This window comes from Chlorocebus sabaeus, chromosome 16, assembly GCF_047675955.1.
Source record: "Chlorocebus sabaeus isolate Y175 chromosome 16, mChlSab1.0.hap1, whole genome shotgun sequence".
NCBI classification, from domain to species: domain Eukaryota; kingdom Metazoa; phylum Chordata; class Mammalia; order Primates; family Cercopithecidae; genus Chlorocebus; species Chlorocebus sabaeus.
The window spans coordinates 1342734-1365281 of NC_132919.1; the positions used below are offsets into that span (position 1 = coordinate 1342734).

The window sequence follows — 22548 nt, forward strand, 5'->3', positions numbered from 1 at the left end:
TGTTACCCAGGTTGGAGTGCAGTGGCGCAGTTTCACCTCCCAGCAACCTCCACCTCCCAGGTTCAAGCAATTCTCCTGCCTCCACCCCCACCAGTAGCTGGGATTACAGGCACGTGCCACCACGCCAGGCTAGTTTTTGTATTTTTAGTAGAGACGGGGTTTCACCATGTTGACCAGGCTGGTCTTGAACTCCTGACCTCAGGTGATCCACCCACTTCAGCCTCCCAAAACACTAGGATTAAAGGCGTGAACCACCGCACCCTGCCCTTGTTTAAATTTTTTAAAACACAAGTTTTTAGTTAAACTTTGTGCTGCACATTTGTAGGCTGCCAATATTATATACAATTAATAAACCTTTTCAGAAAACAGAAACAGTATTCCTGTAATCTCCGCACTTTGGGAGGCTGAGGTGGGAAGATTTCTTGAGCCCAAGAGTTCAAGACCGGCCTGGGCAATCTGGCAAGACCCTATCTCTTCATACATTTAAAAAATTAGCCAAAGAGGGACAGACACAGTCACTCATGCCTGGAATCCAAGCACTTTGGGAGGCTGAGGCGGGTGGATCACAAGGTAAGGAGTTCAAGACCAACCTGGCCAACATGGTGAAACACCGCCTTCACTAAAAATACAAAACAATTAGCCATGCGTGAAGCAGGCGCCTGTAATCCCAGCTACTCGGGAGGCTGAGGCAGAGAACTGCTTGAACCCAGGAGGCGAAGGCTGCAGTGAGCCAAGATCCAGCCACTGCTCTCCATCCTTGGAGAAAGAGTGAGACCCTGTTTCAAAAAAAAAAAAAAAAAATTTGGCAAGCACGGTGGGCACACCTGTAGTCCCAGCTACTCAGGACACAGAAGTGGGAGGATCACTTGAGCCCAGGACGTAAAGGCTGCAGTGAGGTGTGTTTGCTACTGCACACCAGCTTGGGCAACAGTGAGACCACATCTCAAAACAGTAAGAGTACACATGTAAAAAGATTTCTATTCGGCTGGGCACGGTGGCTCACGCCTGTAATCCCAACACTTTGGGAGGCCGAGTCGGGCAGATCACGAGGTCTGGAGATCAAGACCATCCTAGCTAACATGGTGAAACCCCGACTCTACTAAAAATATAAAAAATGGCCGGGCGCGGTGGCTCAAGCCTGTAACCCCAGCACTTTGGGAGGCCGAGACGGGCAGATCACGAGGTCAGGAGATCGAGACCATCCTGGCTGACACAGTGAAACCCCGTCTCTACTAAAATACAAAAAACCAGCCGGGCGAGGTGGCAGGCAGCTGTAGTCCCAGCTACTCGGGAGGCCGAGGCAGGAGAATGGTGTAAACCTGGGAGGCGGAGCTTGCAGTGAGCTGAGATCCGACCACTGCACTCCAGCCTGGGCGACAGAGTGAGACTCTGTCTCAAAAAAAAAAAAATATATATATATATATATACACACACACACACACACACACACACACACAATCAGCTGGGCATGGTGGCGGGCGCCTGTATTCCCAGCTATTCAGGAAGCTGAGGCAAGAGAATGGCATGAACCCAGGAGGAGAGCTTGCAGCAAGCCAAGATCACACCACTGCACTCCAGTCTGTGCGACAGAGCAAGACTCCGTCTCAAAAAAAAAAAAAAAAAAAAAAAAAAAAAATTTATGCTCATTTACTAACAAATCCCACTTCTCATAACTAGTAAACAATTCAAATTACAAAAAATCACAATTTGGATATAAATAGTTCTCTGCAGTGTCAATACAAAATAGTATTAGATATGTTAGTCAATAAAAACATTCACAAGCAGTTCATAATGTAAGATAAATATTCACGTAATATTCAGTCAGACATAAATATGCATCTATGTAACAATGAAATGGTAAACAAAACACATGCACAGAAAGTACCAGGTCCTAGAAGTTTTCTTCTAAGCTTCCCAGTGAAATACAAAATTATGTACATACATCTGGACTGAAAAAATATTCTGGGTAGATATTTTAGCTAGAAAATATCCAAGTTGCCCAAGGTGATTTTTTTTTTTTTTTTTTTGAGAGGGAATCTTGCACTGTTGCCCAGGTTTGAGTGCAGTGGCGCAATCTTGGCTCACTGCAAGCTCCGCCTCCTGGGGGTCACGCCATCCTCCTGCCTCAGCCTCCCCAGTAGCTGGGACTACAGGCGCCCGCCACCACGACTGGCTAATTTTTTGTATTTTTAGTAGAGACGGGGTTTCACTGTGTTAGCCAGGATGGTCTCGATCTCCTGACCTCGTGATCTGCCCGCCTCGGCCCCCCAAAGTGTTGGGATTACAGGCGTGAGCCACCGCGCCCGGCCCTAACTTGATTTTAATGTAATTTAACCAGTGGTTGCATGTGATAACTGTCTTCCTAATAAAGGGTAAACATAAAAAGAATTCTTATCTGGTTCATAGAAAAAAAAAATTTTTTTTTTTGAGATGGAGACAGTTTCTTTTTTGTTTTGTTTTCTGAGATGGAGTCTCGCCCTATTACCCAGGCTGGAGTGCAGGGGCGTGATCTCGGCTCACCACAATCTCTGCCTCCTGGGTTCAAGCCATTCTCCTGCCTCAGCCTCTCAAGTAGCTGGGATTACAGGTGCATGCTTCCATGCCCAGCTAATTTTTGTATTTTGAGTAGAGACAGGGTTTCACCAAGCTGGTCTTGAACTCCTGGCCTTGTGATCCACCCGCTTTGGCCTCCCAAAATGCTGGGATTAAAGGAGTGAGCCACTGCGCCCGGCCCAGAGTCTCTCTCTTGTTGTTCAGGCTGGAGTGCAATGGCATGATCTCGGCTTACTGCAACCTCCGCCTTTCAGGTTCAAGAGATTCTCCTGCCTCTGCCTCCAGGAAGTAGCTGGGATTAGAGGCATGCGCCACCAAGTCCGGCTAATGTTTTGTATTTTTAGTAGAGATGGGTTTCTCCATGTTGCTCAGTCTGGTCCTGAACTCCCGACCTCAGGTGATCCACCCGCCTTAGACTCCCAAAGAAATTTTTTTTAAAATCAGTTTCAGATTTGTTTTTTCTTTTTAGAGCAGTCTCCCTATATTGCCCTGGCTGGCTTGCAGTGGCTATTCACAGGCACGACCATGGCATACTACAGTCTGTAACTCCTTGGCTAAAGCTCATCCTCCACTGCACTCCAGCCTGGGTGACACAGCAAGACTGTCTCAAAAAAAAAAAAAAAGCTAAAATGAATAAATGAATAAAGAAATGTTGGCAGTATTCTGAAACTAGAAACGGTAAAGGCTAAAAAGAAATCTGCAGCAATCAGATAAAGGCATTAAGACCATGTTAAAGGGCCAGGCGCGGTGGCTCATGCCTGTAATCCCAGCACTTTGGGAGACCAAGGCAGGTGGATCACAAGGTCAGCAGTTCAAGACCAGCTTGGCCCAAATGGTGAAACCCCATCTCTACTAAATATACAAAAATTAGTCAGGTGTAGTGGCGGGTGCCTGTAATCCCAGCTACTCGGGAGGCTGAGGCAGGAGAATCACTTGAACCCGGGAGGTGGGGGCCGCGGTGAGCCGACATCGTGCCACTGCACTCCAGCCTGGGTGACAAGAGTAAGACTCCGTCTCAAAAAAAAAAAAAAAAAAAAAAAGGACCACGTTAATGATGTAAATCAATTGTTGAGAAGATGAAAATCTACCAGCAACTGGTCTAGAGAAAAACACCACGGTCCCCTATGATCATTCACCCACGCCTCCCAACTACATGCGTGAAAAGTTATCTACTGAAAAGGTACACAAAGAAAAAGCGCACCACCATACTGCAATTTACTAAGTTCCCAGAGCTTCTTATCCAGCCATTTAAAAAGCTTTAGTCCCATATATCAGTGCTCCCCAACCTTTTTGGCACCAGGAACCAGTTTCGTGGAAGGCAATTTTTCCAGGGACCAGTATGGGTGCACAGCCTGGGCGTTAGGGACTCCTGCCATGTATCAAAAGAGTTCAAAACAGGCCGGGCGCGGTGGCTCAAGCCTGTAATCCCAGCACTTTGGGAGGCCGAGATGGGCGGATCACGAGGTCAGGAGATCGAGACCATCCTGGCAAACACGGTGAAACCCCGTCTCTACTAAAAATACAAAAAACTAGCCGGGCGAGGTGGCGGCGCCTATAGTCCCAGCTACTCGGGAGGCTGAGGCAGGAGAATGGCGTGAACCCGGGAGGCGGAGCTTGCAGTGAGCTGAGATCCGGTCACTGCACTCCAGCCTGGGTGACACAGCAAGACTCCGTCTCAAAAAAAAAAAAAAAAAAAAAAAGAGTTCAAAACAATGTAGATTTTTCAGAGGGTGGGGAAAGCAGGGAGAAAAGGACCAGGGAGGATGGAAATGGCCTGCTCCTAAATTTAATGACTCTTATTCCAATGCTAGTTCCATTACCTGTTACCTGGAAAATATAACTCAACCTATATTCCATTCTGTCTTCTTCATATTAAAGATAACATTAGACTGGGTGCAGTGGCTCACGCCCGTAATCCTAGCACTTTGGGAGGCTGAGGTGGGCAGATCATGAAGTCCAGAGTTCGAGATTATCATGGCTAACATAGTGAAACCCCATCTCTACTAAAAATACAAAAAATTAGCCAGGCATGGTGGCAGGTGCCTGTAGTCCCAGCTACTCGGGAGGCTGAGGCAGGAGAATGGCGTGAATCCGAGAGGCGGAGTTGCAGTGAGCTGAGATCGCGCCACTGCACTCCAGCCTGGGAAACAGAGCAAGACTCTGTCTCAAATAAAAAGATAACACTATTCAGAGAGAAGCTAAGCCAAAAGACTGCTACAATCCCAGCATTTTAGGAAGCCAAGGTAGGAGGACTGCTTGAGCTGAGAGACTAGCCTGGGCAACAACATAGAGAGACTTAGTCTCCACAAAAAAGAGGGGGGAGCCCCAAGCAGTTTGGACTGATGTTTACACATAAGAAATACTGAAGCGGAAGGAGTACCAGTTTTGCAGGGCACCAGCCTACAACAAACACCAAAGTGGAAGGAGTATCAGTTTTGCAGGACACCAGCCTTGGCAGAATACCAGTGACATTTCAAATTTGTCACTTCTCCTCAAGTACTTGATCCGTACCTGTAAAATGGGTAGTACTTTGCATGGTTGTTTGGATGACAAGTGAGAGAAATAGCCAATAAACAGTAGATGGTATTATTACTACAGGGTTTTATCATCAAAATGAAACACTTTAAAGAGGTTTTTCAATTTGCTAGTGCCATTTTACACCAGTAGTCAGTGAAGAAAACACTGAGCTTTCTACAGTCTTTAATATGCGACCCCCAACACCTGATACTGTACGCTGCATACAGCAGACACCATTGTTGTTAACTAATTCAAAGTAACTCTTAATTACACATAGGAACAGAGTAACTCTGAAAGCAATTATATATTCACTAGAATATATAATCCTTGAAGAGATCTTCTGTCTATTTTGTTCACTGATGAATACCAAGTGTCTCAAGTGTCTAGAACAGTGCCTGGTACATAGTTGGCATTCAATAAGTATTTGTCAAATGAGTTTGGGAACTTGTTTTCTATACTTTAATACCTTGATTAAGGTTTTTCAAAAGACAATAATCTTGATACTCAAGGATGTCAAGATTCCTCTTCATATACCAGCCTAAACAGAGGTAACTCTCCTCACTCTAAAACTACATGAGCCAGGCAAGGTGGCTCACGCCTGCAATCCCAACTCTTTGGGAGGCCAACGCGGGCCAATCACCTGAGGCCAGGAGTTTGAGATCGGCCTGGTCAACACGGTGAAACCCCCGTCTCCACTAAAGAAAAGACAAAAATTAGCTGGGCATGGTGACGGGTGCCTGTGATGCCAGCTACTCAGGAGACTGAGGCAGAAGAATCGCTTGAACCAAGGAGGTGGAGGCTGCAGTGAGCCAAGATCGCACCACTGCACTCCAGTCTGGGCAAGAGAGTGAGACTCCATCTCAAAAGAAAAAAAAAAAGAGTAAAACATGAATTGTTTAACCTTCTATGGAACTTTAAGACTTCTTTCCAAACCAGCTTCTGCTAGGTTAAAAAGAAACAAAAACAAGACAACCTTTTACCAAGATTCTACAATTTTGACTGCAAAAGGTACTTTTCCCTTCACTCTCAATATTTAGGGTAGGGTTGTGCTCACTTTGGCAACAGATACACTAAAGTTGGAATGATACAAAGATTAAAAAACAAAAACAGGCCGGGCGCGGTGGCTCAAGCCTGTAATCCCAGCACTTTGGGAGGCCGAGACGGGCGGATCACGAGGTCAGGAGATCGAGACCATCCTGGCTAACACGGTGAAACCCCGTCTCTACTAAAAAAATACAAAAAACTAGCCGGGCGAGATGGCAGGCGCCTGTAGTCCCAGCTACTCGGGAGGCTGAGGCAGGAGAATGGCGTAAACCCGGGAGGCGGAGCTTGCAGTGAGCTGAGATCCGGCCACTGCACTCCAGCCTGGGCGACAGAGCAAGACTCCGTCTCAAAAAAAACAAAAACAAAAATCAGTCCACATTCTAAAATTGGAATGGCACAAAGATTAAAAAACAAAAATAAAAATACTGGGGATAGGGGAGTAATCCCCTAGTCCACCAGAATGGGAGATTCCTCCTCTCAATTTATGAGGACACTCCCTGGTAAACACATTTGGCTGCAGCAGAACCAAAGAGGCGAAGGTCCAGTGAAAGCTGAGGTGGAAAGTAAGAGGCTGGAAAGATCAATGACCTAAAACACTAAGTACAGGAAAAAGAGGTAGATCAAAGTCTAAATCTTTTTACGGAATTAGAAAAGACACTGAAACAAAAAATACTTTAAAATTCTGTTTTGGAATACTCAGGAAGAAAACCACCATAAATAACCTTTGGGTCCAATTCAGTTTAGAAGAAGGATTAACTATCCATCCAGATTTTTAAGAGGTTTGACTTGTTTTCTCAAGTCGCTGAGAGTGGTAAGGATTTTTTTTTGGGGGGGGGGGGGGTGCGTGGGCGGGGACAGAGTCTTGTCTTACTCTGTTTCCCAGGCTGGACTGCAGAGGCACAATCTTGGCTCTCTGCAGCCTCTACCTTCTGAGTTCAAGCGATTCTCCTGCCTCAGTCTCCTGAGTAGCTGGGATTACAGGCACACGCCACCACCACTTGGGACCGGCTAATTTTTGTTTTGTTTTGTTTTTGTAGAGACGAGGTTTCACCCTGTTGGTCAGGCTGGTCTCCAACTCCTGACCTCGTGATCCGCCCGCCTCAGCCTTCCAAACTGCTAGGATTACAGGCGTGAGCCACCACACCCAGCCTTTTTTTCTTTTTTTTAATAGAAACGGGGTGTTGCAATGTTGCTCAGGCTGGTCTCAAACTCCTGGCCTCACATGACCCTCCTACCTTGGCCTCCAAAAGTAATGAGATTACAAGTACCTCAATTCTTTGATGAGCTAAGAAACCCTCACCAAAATTTCAATACTTTAATAATATATTTTAATGTTTCTTAAGCAGTATATTCTGTATAAAGTATTTCATACACATGAATGTGTTTCTAAAAATCTACAAAAACTGTCATAACTATCATACAACAGTAACAATTATTTTCTGGTCAAATAATGTTCTTGAAAATTTCATGGTAATCCTATCATAAATCTTAACTAATTATTTTACAATTAAACCTATCACAATCAAAAACATGTCATCAATCCCACTAAATCTTTCTTCTTTCCTTTTTGAGACAGGGTCTCACTGTGTCACCCAGGAGGGAGTGCAGCGGTCTTATCATGGCTCACTGCACCTCGACCTCCCGGGCTCAAGCCAGACATCTTACCACCTTAGTCTCCTAAGTAGCTGAGACTACAGGTGCATGCCACTAGGCCAAGTCAATTTTGTTTCTTTTTGTAGAAACAGGGTCTCACTATGTTGCCCAGGCTGGTCTCAAACTTTTGGGCTTAAGGGATCTTCCTGCCTCTGCCTCCCAAAGTATTGGAATTATAGGGATTATCAGCCACTGCACCTGGCCCCTACTAACACTAAAATTTTTTTTTTTTTTTTTTTTTTTGAGACGGAGTTTCACTCTTGTTGCCCAGGCTGGAGTGCAATGGCATGATCTTGGCTCACTGCAACCTCCGCCTCCCGGGTTCAAGTGGTTCTCCTGCCTCAGCCTCCCAAGTAGCTGGGATTACAGGCGCCTGCCACCATATCTGGCTAATTTTGTATTTTTAGTATAGATGGGATTCCTCCGTGTTGGTCAGGCTGGTCTTGAACTCCTGACCTCGGGTGATCGGCCCAACTCGGCCTCCCAAAGTGCTGGGATTACAGGCCTGAGCCACCGCGCCCAGCCTACACTTTCATACTACAGAAGCTTTCATCCCAAATTCAGACAAAAGGTGTTACATTTGCTAAAGAGAAATAATCTCTTATTAATCTAAAATTAATACCAAAACAACTATATACAAGCTCAACATGACAAAATTACTATTTGGGAATAATTTGGACGACCTTTACTTTGGATATGCAAATTTACAGATGTAAGATTAAGGATTTTGAGAATATTTCTTTGTGCAGATCTCACATAAGAACTAAGCCCAGCAGAGTACACTTGCTAAGAATAACTCAAAAAGGTAGGTTATCATCTCCTAATATAATCCTAGCACAGCAGTAACAAAAACACTTATCTGACCTTTCACGTTAGAAAAGAATGTTTCACAATAAATAGTACTGACAAGTATTACACTTTCATAGCCACCCTGTAAATCAGTACGCAAGAGAGACATCACTTATCCCCATTCAAAAGATAAGGAACCCAGTGATTCCTGTGCATTCTGGGATGGCAGATACACCACATCTGCCAAATTATGAAATACCGTCCTAACTCTTACAGTAATGTGTCTCCTTCAAACTTTAGATATGAAGAGTTGAACATATTTCATATTGCTTTAGCTTGACAAAATCCTGATCCGATCACAAATCAAGCTACCAACAACAGATCTGTCCAGCTACTATGATAGATTGTTGAAAGGGCAATAAATTCAAGATTAAAATTTCAAAAGAGATAAGACAGGATCACAGTCATATGGTCTGAACTACACAGTTTGGCATTCTGAACAGAACAGTTGTAACAAGATACGGGTGAGTCTTTAAATTTTTATGTGGGTATCTGGTTTGAAAGAGACTTGCAAAAATTAAAAAAAAAAAAAAAGTATGTGGGGAAAGCTCTGAGCTTAGGACACTGCTACCAACACCTTGGTCTATTATATTTTTAAACACAGGACTGGCTCAAGGTAGCCATAAGAAAACCAACACACTAGGTGTTGACACCATCAGAGGATTTGGAATCCCAGCAAGCTCTATTTTCAGCAACTACCACATCCTTAACTAGCACGTTCCCATTTGTGGGGGAGGGAGCTAGGAGGAGGAAATTTTCACTTTTCCTTTGACTTACGTTCTGCCAAATGCTAACTTCATTTGGAAAAAAATGAAATTCAACCTTCTAGAGACTTAGATCTAAGATATCTCTGTGATAAAAGGTTGGACAAAGTTTAGGAAACTTTTCTATGAGTCTAAATGAGAAAATCTAGTAACAAATGGCCTTAAGTAGGGTGACCACAAGGTAAGTTTGTTGCCCAGGACAATCCCAGTCTATGGCTGCTGTGCTAGCTTATGAATTAGTATGTCTTTTCAAGATGTACTCATCTGGATGTTAAATTACGGTGACTTATTACTTGCTACAATTTAATAATAAATTTAAATGAACATCTGAAATTGTTCTCAGGGCCATGATTAGCATTAACATTTAGTCAGAGCACAACCCATGAAGTTCTGCTGGCAACCCAATTCATCAACTTGGATATATCAATACCTAAATATATCAAGCTGGCCAGGCGCAGTGGTTCATGCCTGTAATCCCTGCACTTTGGGGAGGCCAAAATGGGAGGATCGCTGGAACCCAGGAGTTACTGGACAGTGGGATCCCGTCTTTACCAAAAAAATATTTTTTTAATTAGCCGGTCATGGTAGTACCAGCTACTTGGTGGGAGGATCACATGGGCTCAGGAGTCCAAGATCAGCCTGGGCAATCCGCTGGGACCAGGCCTCTACCAAAAAAATTTTTTTTTACCAGCCATGGTGGCTCACGCCTGTAATCCCAAAACTTTGGGAGGCTGAGGCACATGAATCTTGAGCTAGGGAGTTCAAGACCAGTCTGGGCAACATGGCAAAATCCTGTCTCTACAAAAATTAGCCAGAAGTGGTGGTATACTTCTGCAGTCCCAGCTACTAGGGATGCTGAGGTGCCCAGGGGGTCGAAGCTGCAGTGAGTCATAACTGTGACACTGCATCCCAGCCTGAGGAATACAGTGAGATCTTGTCTCTGGTTTGGGTGGGGGTGAGGGAAGAAAGAAAAAAAAAGTTATTTTAAATTACCCGGGTATTGTGGTGCACAGCTGTGCGCCCAGCTACGTGGGAGACTGAGATGGGATGAGCGTTTGGGCCTGGGAGGTTGAGGCTGCAGTGAATCGTTACTGCACCAATGCAATCCAAGCCTGGCCAACAGAACAAGACCTTGTCTCAAAAGAGTATGTCTCTCTCTCAAACTGTTAACCGACCATTTCAAAAGTACTAGTGAAAATAGCCCTTTTTCTTGCTGCTCTTTGCTACTCCTTAATGCATTCCATTTGACAGCTCTCTAGCCAACTACCTGGAACAACATTTGTGAATCACATGCCAATCTTTGTCCCTCCTAAAAGCTGTATGACTGTATCTGGCCGAGTGCAGTGGCTCACGCCTGCGATCCCAGCACTTTGGGAGGCTGAGGTGGGAGGACTACCTAAGGTCAGGAGTTGAAGACCAGCCTGGCCAATGTGGTGAAACTCTGTCTCTACTAAAAATACAAAATTAGCCAGGCATGAAGGCCCAAGTCTGTAGTCTCAGCTACTAGGCAGGCCAAGGCAAGAGAATCACTTGGGCCCAGGAGGTAGAGGCTGCAGTGAGCCAAGATCGCACCACTGCACTCCAGGCTGGATGACAACCAAAATCCATCTCAAAAAAAAAAAAAAAAAAAAGATGTATGACTACATCACTAACCTAGCAGCTTAACAGCATTCAGTAAGACAAAGGTAGCCTGAGGTGGTGGCTCACGTCTATACTCCCAGCACTTTGGGAGGCCAAGTTTGACAGACTGCTTGAGTCCAGGAGTTCCAAGAACAGCCTGGGCAACGGTGGCAAAACCCTAGACTTAAAAAAAAAAAAAAAAAAAGCCAGGCGCGGTGGCTCACGCCTGTAATCCCAGCACTTTGGGAGGCCGAGGTGGGCGGATCACCTGAGGTCAAGAGTTCGAGACCAGCCTCAACATGGAGAAACCCCGTCTCTACTAAAAATACAAAATTAGCCAGGCGTGGTGGTGTATGCCTGTAATCCCAGCTACTCCGGAGGCTGAGGCAGGAGAATTGCTTGACTGGGAGGCGGAGGTTGTGGTGAGACAACATCGCATCACTGAACTCCAGCCTGGGCAACAAGAGCAAAACTCCGTTTCAAAAAAACAAAGGCCAGGAGCAGTGGCTCACACCTGTAATCCTAGCACTTAAGCTCAGGAGATTGAGACCAGCCTGGGCAACGTGGTGAAACCCCGTCTCTACTAAAATACAAAAGAAATTAGCCGGGCGTCGTGGATCACGCCACTGCACTCCAGCACTCCAGCCTGGGTGACAGAGCAAGACTCCACCTCTCCAAGTAAATAAATAAATTAATTAAATTAAATTTTTTTATTTTATTTATTTATTTTTTTTTTTGAGGCGGAGTCTTGCTCTGTCGCCCAGGCTGGAGTGCAGTGGCACTATCTCGGCTCACTGCAAGCTCCGCCTCCTGGGTTCACGCCATTCTCCTGCCTCAGCCTCCCGAGTAGCTGGGACTACAGGCGCCTGCCACCACGCCTGGCTAATTTTTTTGTATTTTTAGTAGAGATGGGGTTTCACCGTGTTAGCCAGGATGGTCTCGATCTCCTGACCTCGTGATCCACCCACTTCAGCCTCCCAAAGTGCTGGGATTACAGGCTTGAGCCACCGCGCCCGGCAAATTAAATTTTTTTTTAAAAAAAACAGCTACTTGGGAGACTGAGGTGGGGAAATCACATGACACTGGAAGGCAGAGGCTGCAGTGAGCCAAGATCGCACCACTGCACTACAGCCTGGGTGACAGAGTGAGACCTTGCCTCAAAAAAAAAAAAAAAAAAAAAAAAAAAGATAGTCAGGCACGGTGGCTTAAGCCTGTAATCCCAGCACTTTGGGAGGCCGAGGAGGGTGGATCACAAGGTCAGGAGATAGAGACCATCCTGGCTAACACGGTGAAACCCCGTCTCTACTAAAAAATACAAAAAAACTAGCCGGGAGAGGTGACAGGCACCTGTAGTCCCAGCTACTCGGGAGGCTGAGGCAGGAAAATGGCGTAAACCCGGGAGGCGGAGCTTGCAGCGAGCCGAGATCCAGCCACCGGACTCCAGCCTGGGCAACAGAGCGAGACTCCGTCTCAAAAAAAAAAAAAAAAAAAAAAAGATAAAAGTGAGAGGGGAAAATATTTTAAAGCTACTTTACAGAAATGCATAGCATCAGCCATATTCCAGCACAGACATTATGATAAAATATGGGGCTTTTCTTTTCTTGAGACAGGATCTCCCTCTGTGGCCCAGGCTGGAGTACAACGGCACCATCTGGGTTCACTGCAACCTCCACCTCCCGGGTTCAAGCGATTCTCCCACCTCAACCTCCTCAGTAGCTGAGACTAAAGGCACGAGCCACCACAGCCGGCTAATTTTTGTATTTTTAGAACAGACTGCGTTTCACCATACTGGTCAGGTTGGTCTCAAACTCTTGACCTCAGGTGATCTGCCCGCCTCAGCTTCCCAAAGTGCTGGGATTACAGGTGTGAGCCACAGCACTTGGCTGGAGATTTTTTGGTTTTTTCCTTTTGCTTAAAGAGGTGACATCTGTCTACAATAAACCATGTTTTTTAAGAACCTGTATGTGAATAAACATTCTGAGAGTACCTAAACTTCCCCTCATTTTAATTTCACTGTGGCTTAAAAGTGAAAGACTGTCTACAATTCACCATGGATATTAGTCATCATAAACATCAAGATGTGAAGTAATTGCTATTAGAATTGTTAAAGAAGTATACCGTACTCACCCCCTACTCCCCTAAAAGGCACCACCTTACTTAAACAGAGGTCTTTTTTGAGAGGCTAAGAAGAATAAGTGTACCGGTCTAAAGGTGAGCAGACACTAAGTTCTGGCTTTATCATTTAATACCTGATTAGCCATATGATCACAGAAAACTCTCTCAAATTCACTTTATTGAACCAGAAAATGGGAGTAACACTTTACCTGCTTCAATCTGGTTATATAAATTAAAAACTTTCATCAACGTGGTCTGTGAACTGTGAGGTACATAATATCATATACATATATGTATATAACATTCACATACATGTATGTTACATATATGTAATGTATGTAAAGTTTAGGCCAGGGGCAGTGGCTCACACCTGTAATCCCAGCACTTTGGGAGGCCAAGGTGGGAGTCCAGGAATTCAAGACCAGCCTGGGCAACACAGACACTCCATCTCTACAAAAAACACAAAAATTAGGCAGGCACGGTAGTCCCAGTTACTCGGGAAGCTGAGGCAGGAGAGTCACTTAAACCCAGGCAGTCAAGCCTGCAGTGAGCTATAATAGCAACACTGCACTTCAACCTGGATCACAAAGCAAGACCCTGTCTCAAAAAAAAAAAAAAAAAAAGCTTAAAATTTAGCGTTCCCATAAATATATACACCTAATATGTACCCATTAAAAAACTAAAAATTTAGGCCAGGTGCAATGGCTCACACCTGTAATGCTAGCCCTTTGGGAGGCCAAGGCGGGTGGGATCACCTGAGGTCAAGAGTTAGAGACCAGCCTGGCCAATATGGTGAAACCCCATCTCTACTAAAAATACAAAAATTAGCCAGGTGCGATGGCGGGTGCCTACAGTCTCAGCTACTCGGGAGGCAGAGGCAGAATTGCTTGAACCCAGGAGGCAGAGGCTGCAGTGAGCCAAGATCGTACCACTACACCCAACCTAGGTGACAGAGCGAGACTCTATCTCAAAAAAATTAATAAAAACAAAAATGTAGCCTTTGTGCTTGTCATTACTGGTGGTGTACAGTGTTCTTGAAATTTAAAGAAAAAATATGCCTGCAGTTATCAGTCAGCCTTAGAGTCGTACAAATCGGGCCAGGTGCGGTGGCTCACGCCTGTAATCCCAACACTTTGGGAGGCCGAGGTGGGCGGATTATGAGGTTAGCAGTTCGAGACCAACCTGGCCAACATGGTGAAACCCCGTCTCTACTGCAAATACAAAAATTTGCCAGGCGTGGTGGCAGGCGCCTGTAATCCCAGCTACTCAGGAAGCTGAGAGAAGAGAATCGCTTCGCTTGAACCCGGGAGGCAGAGGTTGCAGTGAGCCGAGACTGTGCCACTGCACTACAGCTTGGGCAACAGACGAAGACTTCATCTTAAAAAAAAAAAAAAAAAAGGAAGAAAAAAAAACTCGCCAGGCGTGGTGGCTCACGCCTGAAATTCCAACACTTTGGGAAGCCGGGGCGGGCGGATCACCTGAGGTCAGGAGTTTAAGACCAGCCTGTCAAACGTGGTAAAATCCTGTCTCTACTAAAAATAACAAAAACTGGCTAGGTGCAGGGGCTCACACCTGTGATCCCAGCAGTTTGGGAGGCCAAGGTAGGCAAATCACCTGAGGTCAGGAGATCAAGACCATCCCGGCCAACATGGTGAAACCCCGTCTCTACTAAAAATACGAAAAATTACCTGGGTGTGGTGGTACGTGCCTGTAGTCCCAGCTACTTGGGAGGCTGAGCCAGGAGAATCGCTTGAACCCAGGAGGCGGAGGTTGTAGTGAGCCAAGACCACGCCATTGCACTCCAGTCTGGATGACAGAGTGAGACTCCATCTCAAGAAAAAAAAGGCCGGGCGCGGTGGCTCAAGCCTGTAATCCCAGCACTTTGGGAGGCCGAGACGGGCGGATCACGAGGTCAGGAGATCAAGACCATCCTGGCTAACACGGTGAAACCCCGTCTCTACTAAAAAATACAAAAATCTAGCTGGGCGAGGTGGCGGGCGCCTGTAGTCCCAGCTACTCGGGAGGCTGAGGCAGGAGAATGGCGGGAACCCGGGAGGCGGAGCTTGCAGTGAGCTGAGATCCGGCCACTGAACTCCAGCCTGGGCGACAGAGCGAGACTCCGCCTCAAAAAAAAAAAAAAAAAAAAAAAAAGAACCTAAAAATACAAAAATTAGCCAGGTGGCGTGCACCTGTAATCTCAGCTATTCAGGAAGCTGAGGCAGGAGAATCGCTTGAACCTGGGAGGCGGAGGTTGTAGTGAGTCAAGTCCACGCCACTGCACTCCAGCCTGGATGACAGAGTGAGACTCCATCTCAAAAAAAAAAAAAAAAAAAGACCCTAAAAATACAAAAATTAGCCAGGGCTGGGCGCGGTGGCTCAAGCCTGTAATTCCCAGCACTTTGGGAGGCTGAGACGGGTGGATCACGAGGTCAGGAAATCGAGACCATCCTGGCTAACCCGGTGAAACCCCGTCTCTACTAAAAAATACAAAAAACTAGCCAGGAGAGGTGGTGGACGCCTGTAGTCCCAGCTACTCGGGAGGCTGAGGCAGGAGAACGGCGTGAACCTGGGAGGCGGAGCTTGCAGTGAGCTGAGATCCGGCCACTGCACTCCAGCCTGGGTGACAGAGCGAGACTCCGTCTCAAAAAAAAAAAAATTAGCCAGGTGGCGTGCACCTGTAATCTCAGCTATTCAGGAGGCTGAAGTAGGAGAATCACTTGAACCCAGGAGGCGGAGGTTGCAGTGACCCAAGATGGCACCACTGCACTCCAGCATGGGAGACGGAGACTCCATCTCAAAAAAAAAAAAAAAAAAAAACAATGCTTTCAGATCAGCTGGATCAAGTATTTAAAACATATTTATTTCTTAAGGAAATATATTAATCTATGGGGCTGAAATTTCACTTGGTATACCAGGTTAAAGGCAAGGAATTTCAAAAATATCTCCTACTCCTTTGACCAAGCTATAACACAGTTATGAAAAGTCTATTTGCATGGCCTTTCAATGTATCTGTACTTACTGACTCCAAAATCTTGCTGTTTTAATACTTGCCGTGTTACTTCCCATACTGTAAAAGCTCAAATTGAAATCTTTTCACAGAAAGGTGACAAGGCTGGCAGCATATCCACAGTAGTTAAAAATTTACCCTTCACTGCAAATTGCAGGAATTCTTGATTTCATATATCGCAAATTTGTGAGAGACAACCAAATACAATATGCCAGATATATACAATTTTACAAAAACACCTAAAGGATACACAAAAGAGCATCTGTTTTAAATACACAGGCTAAGTACTACCTGTAAAAGGGATTCTTCTTTTTTCTTTTTTTGAGACAAAGTCTCGCTCTGTTGCCTGGGCTGGAGTGCTATGGTGCAATCTCGGCTCACTGCAACCTCCGCCTCCTGGGTTCAAGTGATTCTCCTTGCCTCAGCCTCCCAAGCAGCTGGGATTACAGGTGACCGCCACCACTCCCAGCTAATTTTTTTGTGTGTTTTTAGTGGAGACAGGGTTTCACTATGTTGGTCAGGCTGGTCTTGAACTCCTGACCTTGTGATTCACCTGTCTTTGTCTCCCAAAGGGCTGGGATTAGAGGCGCAAGACACTGTGACCGGCCATAGAAGGGATTTTTATTTATTTATTTTTGAGACGGAGTCTCACTCTGTTGCCCAGGCTGGAGTGCAGTGGCACAATCTCGGCTCACTGAAAGCTCCGCCTCCCAGGTTCCCATTCTCCTGCCTCAGCCTCCCAAGTAGCTGGGACTACAAGCGCACGCCACAATGCCCAGCTACTTTTTTGTGTTTTTAGTAGAGACGTGGTTTCACCGTGTTAGCCGGGATGGTCTCGATCTCCTGGCCTTGTGATCCACACACCTCAGCCTCCCAAAGTGCTGGGATTACAGGCGTGAGCCACTGCACCCAGCCAGAAGGGATTTTTAACACATTACCCAGTTCTGCCTATGCATTTAAGGAGGAGAAAAACTTTATTCCATAAAGTTACTCCATTAACTGAAATGGCAATGGAATATTACTGGCCTACAGTCAAAGAATGAGTAATCAAAATGCTTCTAAACTTATTAACAAAGTTAATTTACTACTACCTCTTTTTCCCTAAGAAGACCGTAGTTTTTAAAAAGTTCATTCCGCACATGCTCCCTTCCCTATTCTTCACTAACCAGCAGAATAAGCTAGCTAGAGGTGAAACTCTGGTGTTTTAAAAGGACAGCTCTCAGCGGGCTTGGTGGCTCACACCTGTAATCCCAGCACTTTGGGAGGCTGAGGCGGGCGGATCACCTGAGGTCAGGAGTTCGAGATCAACCTGGTCAACATGGCAAAACCCCACCTCTACTAAAAATACAAAATTAGCCGGGCATAGTGGCGGGCACCTGTAATCTTGGAGTTGAGGCAGGAGAATCGCTTGAACCCAGGAGGTGGAGGTTACAGTGAGCCAAGATCGTGCTACTGCACTCCAGCCTGGGCAGCAAGAGCAAGACTCCACCTCAAAAAAAAAAAGACAGCTCTCGGCCGGGTGCGGTGGCTCAGGCCTGTAATGTCAGCACTTTGGGAGGCCGAGGTGGGCCGATCACCTAAGGTTGCGAGTTCAAGACCAGCCTGACCAACATGGAGAAACCATGCCTCTACTAAAAAAAAAAAAAAAAAAAATACAAAATTAGTCTGGCATGGTGTAGTCCCAGCTATTCAGGAGGGTGAGGCAGGAGAATCGCTTGAACCCGGGAGGCGGAGGGAAAAAAAAAGACAGCTCTCAAGTAAATAACACAACAGATGCATTCCTACTGAATCCAACATGACCATCAAAACTTCACCCTACCTTCCATGGAGCCAATCTTGACAGGGAAGACACAAAACCAACAACTGCTCCACAAGCCCAAAGGTAGTTTATGTTGCCCCTCTGCTCCCCCAAAACGGGGAAACTATTCATTTTTCCCCTCTACATTCCCCGTTTTTTGTTGTTGCCCTGGCTGTACTGCAATGGCGTCATCTTGGCTCACCGCAACCTCGGCCTCCCAGGTTCAAGTGATTCTCCTGCCTCCGGTTTCAAGTAGCTGGGATTACAGGCACCCACCACCCCCAGAGAATTTTGTATCTTTAGTAGAGACGAGGTTTCTCCATGTTGGTAAGGCTGGTCTCGAACTTCTGACCTCAGGTGATCTGCCCGCCTTGGCCTCAGACTTCCAAAGTACTGGGATTACAGGCGTGAGCCACCGCACCTAGCCTTACTTTCTTTTTTTTTTTTTTTTGAGGCGGAGTCTCGCTCTGTCGCCCAGGCTGGAGTGCAGTGGCCAGATCTCGGCTCACTGCAAGCTCCGCCTCCCGGGTTTACGCCATTCTCCTGCCTCAGCCTCCCGAGTAGCTGGGACTACAGGCGCCCGCCACCGCGCCCAGCTAGTTTTTTGTATTTTTTAGTAGAGACGGGGTTTCACTGTGTTAGCCAGGATGGTCTCGATCTCCTGACCTCGTGATCCGCCCGTCTCGGCCTCCCAAAGTGCTGGGATTACAGGCTTGAGCCACCGCGCCCGGCCTCTTTTTTATTTTTGGAGGCAAGAGTCTCGCTCTGTCGCCCAGGCTGTAGTGTAATGCCACAATCATGGCTCACTACAACCTTCACCTCCTGGGTTCAAGTGATTCTCCCACCTCAACCTCCTCAGTAGCTATGCACAGATAATTTGTTGGCCAGGCTGGTCTTGAACTCCCAACCTCAGGTGATCCACCCGCCTTGACCTCCCAACGTGCTGGGATTACAGGCGTGAGCCACTGCGCCGGGCCTATTCCCCACTTTTTTGTACTAATTCATATATACTATTCATTTTATACTAATTCATATACATTCTCAAACAATGTTTGAGAAATATTAAGAAATAATGGACTTGGCCGGGCGCGGTGGCTCAAGCCTGTAATCCCAGCACTTTGGGAGGCCGAGGCGGGCGGATCACGAGGTCAGGAGATCGAGACCATCCTGGCTAACACGGTGAAACCCCGTCTCTACTAAAAATACAAGAAAATTAGCCGGGAGAGGTGGCGGGCGCCTGTAGTCCCAGCTACTCGGGAGGCTGAGGCAGGAGAATGGCGTGAACCCGGGAGGCGGAGCTTGCAGTGAGCCGAGATCGCGCCACTGCACTCCAGCCTGGGGCACCGAGCAAGACTCCGTCTCAAAAAAAAAAAAAAAAAAAAAAAAAAAAAAGAAATAATGGACTTGCTTAATACGGTCTGAAAGGATGTAAAAATGATTCCTTAGACTACTGGCTTGTTAAAGTGATGAGATGCTAGATTGAATCCTCACCTCCTGGCCCCAAACTTAAATATTTCCTGTGACATAAAAGTGTTCTTTTCCTGAATACAGCTTAGCTCTTCCTCCCGTACCATTAAATAATCCATATAAATTGATTCCAACGCCCCAGGATAGAATTAAATGAGGGTACATATAAGTTTAGGCACTAATTCATCACAGCAAGCAAAATAAAATAGGCCTACTGCAGTTAACAGAAAGATAAAAGAGCAGCTGGAAAACCAGCATTTGGGTACAAGTATCCAACAAAGAAATCCTGCCAATACACTGTCTTACCTTCTTCCACCACCGACACCTGCTAAATTCTGTTTGGTGACCAGGACTCCGGAAACACTTCGTCACCAGAAACAAAAAAATATTGCACTCAATAAAGGAATGGACACAGGCAGAGGACACAGGTAGAAATTCCTGGTGTCTGTCTCCTTCTCCTCCTCTCCTTTCTACTGAGTCCCTACCATATGCCCCAAGTCACAGGAATAGCTCCTCACCTTGTAGATTCTATTTCCTTACCCCTTTAGATCCTGAAGGGGACACCTAACATTAACAACTGTAAGGATGTGGCTTTATCAGAGTCCTATGTTCAATAACCAGAAAGGGCTCTGGTCAGAAATCCTCACCACTCACATCAAAAATATAATTATCACTAACCTGTCATTTAATTGGAAACTACCATCATAAGCTTTCAAATCGGTTTTTTAAAGGAGCTTTCAAAAAAAAAAAAAAAAAGACCTTCCCTCACATCCTTTCTAGTTATCACAGCAAGTTTACTCAGAGCTCCAATGCCCACAAAACAGAAAGCATTCAAGTATAATTTGTTTCCTCCCAAGAACACTAATAGATGAAGAGGGGAACATCTGGAGATGAGGAGCGGAAGAGGAGACTTCCAATACAAGCACATCTTTATCTGTTTGATTTTTAAACACTGAAATAAAGACAAAGCTGACCTTGAGCTGTACTTCCCCATCTAATCCCCCTCCGTCTCCCAACAGGAATCTTGTTCAATACAAATAGCAATTTAAGAATTTACAAGACGAAATTTAGTTTAGTATTATTTCCCAAATTTGACTTCTAGAGGCCTGGTCTTATTTTCAAATCCCTGAATCCTCGTTTCTGATAACGGGTAAGAGCCCTGAGGTTATTCACACGACTGAATCTGCATTTCCAGGAAAGCAACGGCCCTACATAACATTTTGAAACACAGGTAGCTCAATCAGGAAAAATCTAAGGATCAAAGATACTTGATTCCAACCATGTCTCATCCCACCCTACCACACAAAAGCATTAAAACCACAGGACCCACATACATGACTTTTCCTTTAATACTACAGTATCGCACAATTATAAATGTGAGGGTATTTCAAAAGGTGGACTGGGAGGGAGGACTAAGAATAAACTTCCTGACAATGACTAGACAGACACAATGGATATTTCGATAAACTTATGAAAAAGGACTGGAGAACCCGTTATGGGCAAAGCAACAACGAACAAAGAGGAATTACTAAAATTTCTACATAAACCCATTTATTTGAAATGGAAAAAAAGAAAGCAACAGGATCTCCAACCTTCATAACTCAAAAACCCCAGCCTCAGCCGAGTGCCTGGAATAGGTTAAGCTCCCCCACGAAGTACAGACCAGCATTCCGAGCCTGCAGAGTCAACCAAAATACAGTGACTGAACACTATTGGAAATAACTTTATTTCAACAGGTCTTTCCATGTGTCATGATGGTGCGCACAAACTGTAAAGTCATCGTTTTTACAAGCGGGTGGACTGAGGCTCGGGCCCTACAAAGGCTCGAACTCTCAGAGTCGTGGCCTCCTGGTCTCCTGCTTCTATCCATCAGAACCCACTGGTGATGCAGTCAGAGAAAGCTTACAGGAACTTCGAGGTCTCCTGTTTTAAGTCTGAGGAAAGGGGAGGGAGGGAGGGTTTTCTGGGCCTCCCCAGCAGGCGGCGAGGAGGAAAACCCCAAACCCCCTCACTACGAGGTGCCGGCCTACGGGAGAGAAACCCGATCGCAGCATCGGAGCCTGCCACCGCCCCGGACGAACTGCAGGGATTCCCACTCACCCCTCTCCCCCACCATCCCCCAGGACTGTCCCCCGCCTCAGGCCTGAGGAAGCCCATCGCTCTCACGGCTTCTCCTTTGTGAGACTCCACGGCCGCCGCCCCACACGGGGCCTCCGGGGAAAAGCCACCGCCCCCACCCGCCATATTTCCCTGAAAGGCGCCCGCGCTACAGCTCCCGGTCTCCGCTCTCTCCCATGTGGCGGGTGCTGCTTCCCCCGTCACCGCACCCAATTGTTCTCCACATCCCAAGACCGTCCCAGAAGCTCCCCTGAGGGCTGCTCGTTCGGAGACAGCACCCGCCATCTCCTCCCCCTCCCCCGCCCCGGGACTCGCCCTCCCCCCAGCCGCCATTTTACAACCAACTCCTCCACCCCGTCGCCCCGGCCTCCCGGCCCGCGAGTTGTTTGCAGCTAAGGACGACGAAGGGGTCACATTCCAGGGCATACAGCCTCCCATCGCCCCGGGAACTCCCAGGCCATTTCCTGCTTCCCGAACCCAAGCCCCCGGGCCAGGCTCGCAGACGATGCCGCCATTTTGTCTCCTGTTCCCGGCCTCTGTGGGCGGCGGCAGAGGGTCCGAGAATTCCAGCCCCCCGGTGCCCCCCCAACTCACCGTCGTATCGCTCAGCCTGCTCGGCCAGCTTCGCCTGGTACACCAGATCCTCTCGATCATCCATAGCGGCAGCGGCTCCGGCAGGGTCTGCGCGACGGATGGAAGCGGATAGTGTCTCCGACTCTCTCAGCCTCTCGCTCCGCGTCCGGGCAGCAAAAATGGCGGCGCCTCAATCCGGGACTTCCGCCTGCGCACGCGGACAACTGCTCAGCTCTATGGCAACCGCTCCCTGGCAACTGGCGCGGGGGGCGGGTCCTGGAACTCGGCGGCCGAAGAGGCTGGAACCAGCGCAGGAGACGCCCCTCCTCCGCCGGCTCAGCGGGCGCCGGAGCCCAGAGGCGGGAACTGCGACTGCCGAGAGGGAGCGGCCCCCGGGGAACGGGAAGGGCTGAGGCGGGGCCGGCCGGGACCGCTCCTGAAAAAAGCCAGCGGGAGACCTGGGCCCGAGG

General features: G+C 46.9%; 1 protein-coding gene across 2 annotated transcripts in view; it reads right to left on the minus strand.

The window, feature by feature from the left end:
- The window catches only part of YWHAE (tyrosine 3-monooxygenase/tryptophan 5-monooxygenase activation protein epsilon), a 59691-nt gene extending 37416 nt beyond the window's left edge, over window positions 1–22275 (minus strand). Inside the window, exon 1 of one of the 2 annotated variants that reach the window (XM_008009806.3) lies at window positions 22100–22275. In XM_008009806.3, coding sequence (XP_008007997.1) covers window positions 22100–22163 — 64 coding nt within the window. In that variant the 5' untranslated portion in view covers window positions 22164–22275. The remainder of the gene's footprint in view (window positions 1–22099) is intronic. The other variant, XM_008009807.3, reaches the window with a different exon arrangement.
- Between the last annotated feature and the right edge of the window lie 273 nt (window positions 22276–22548).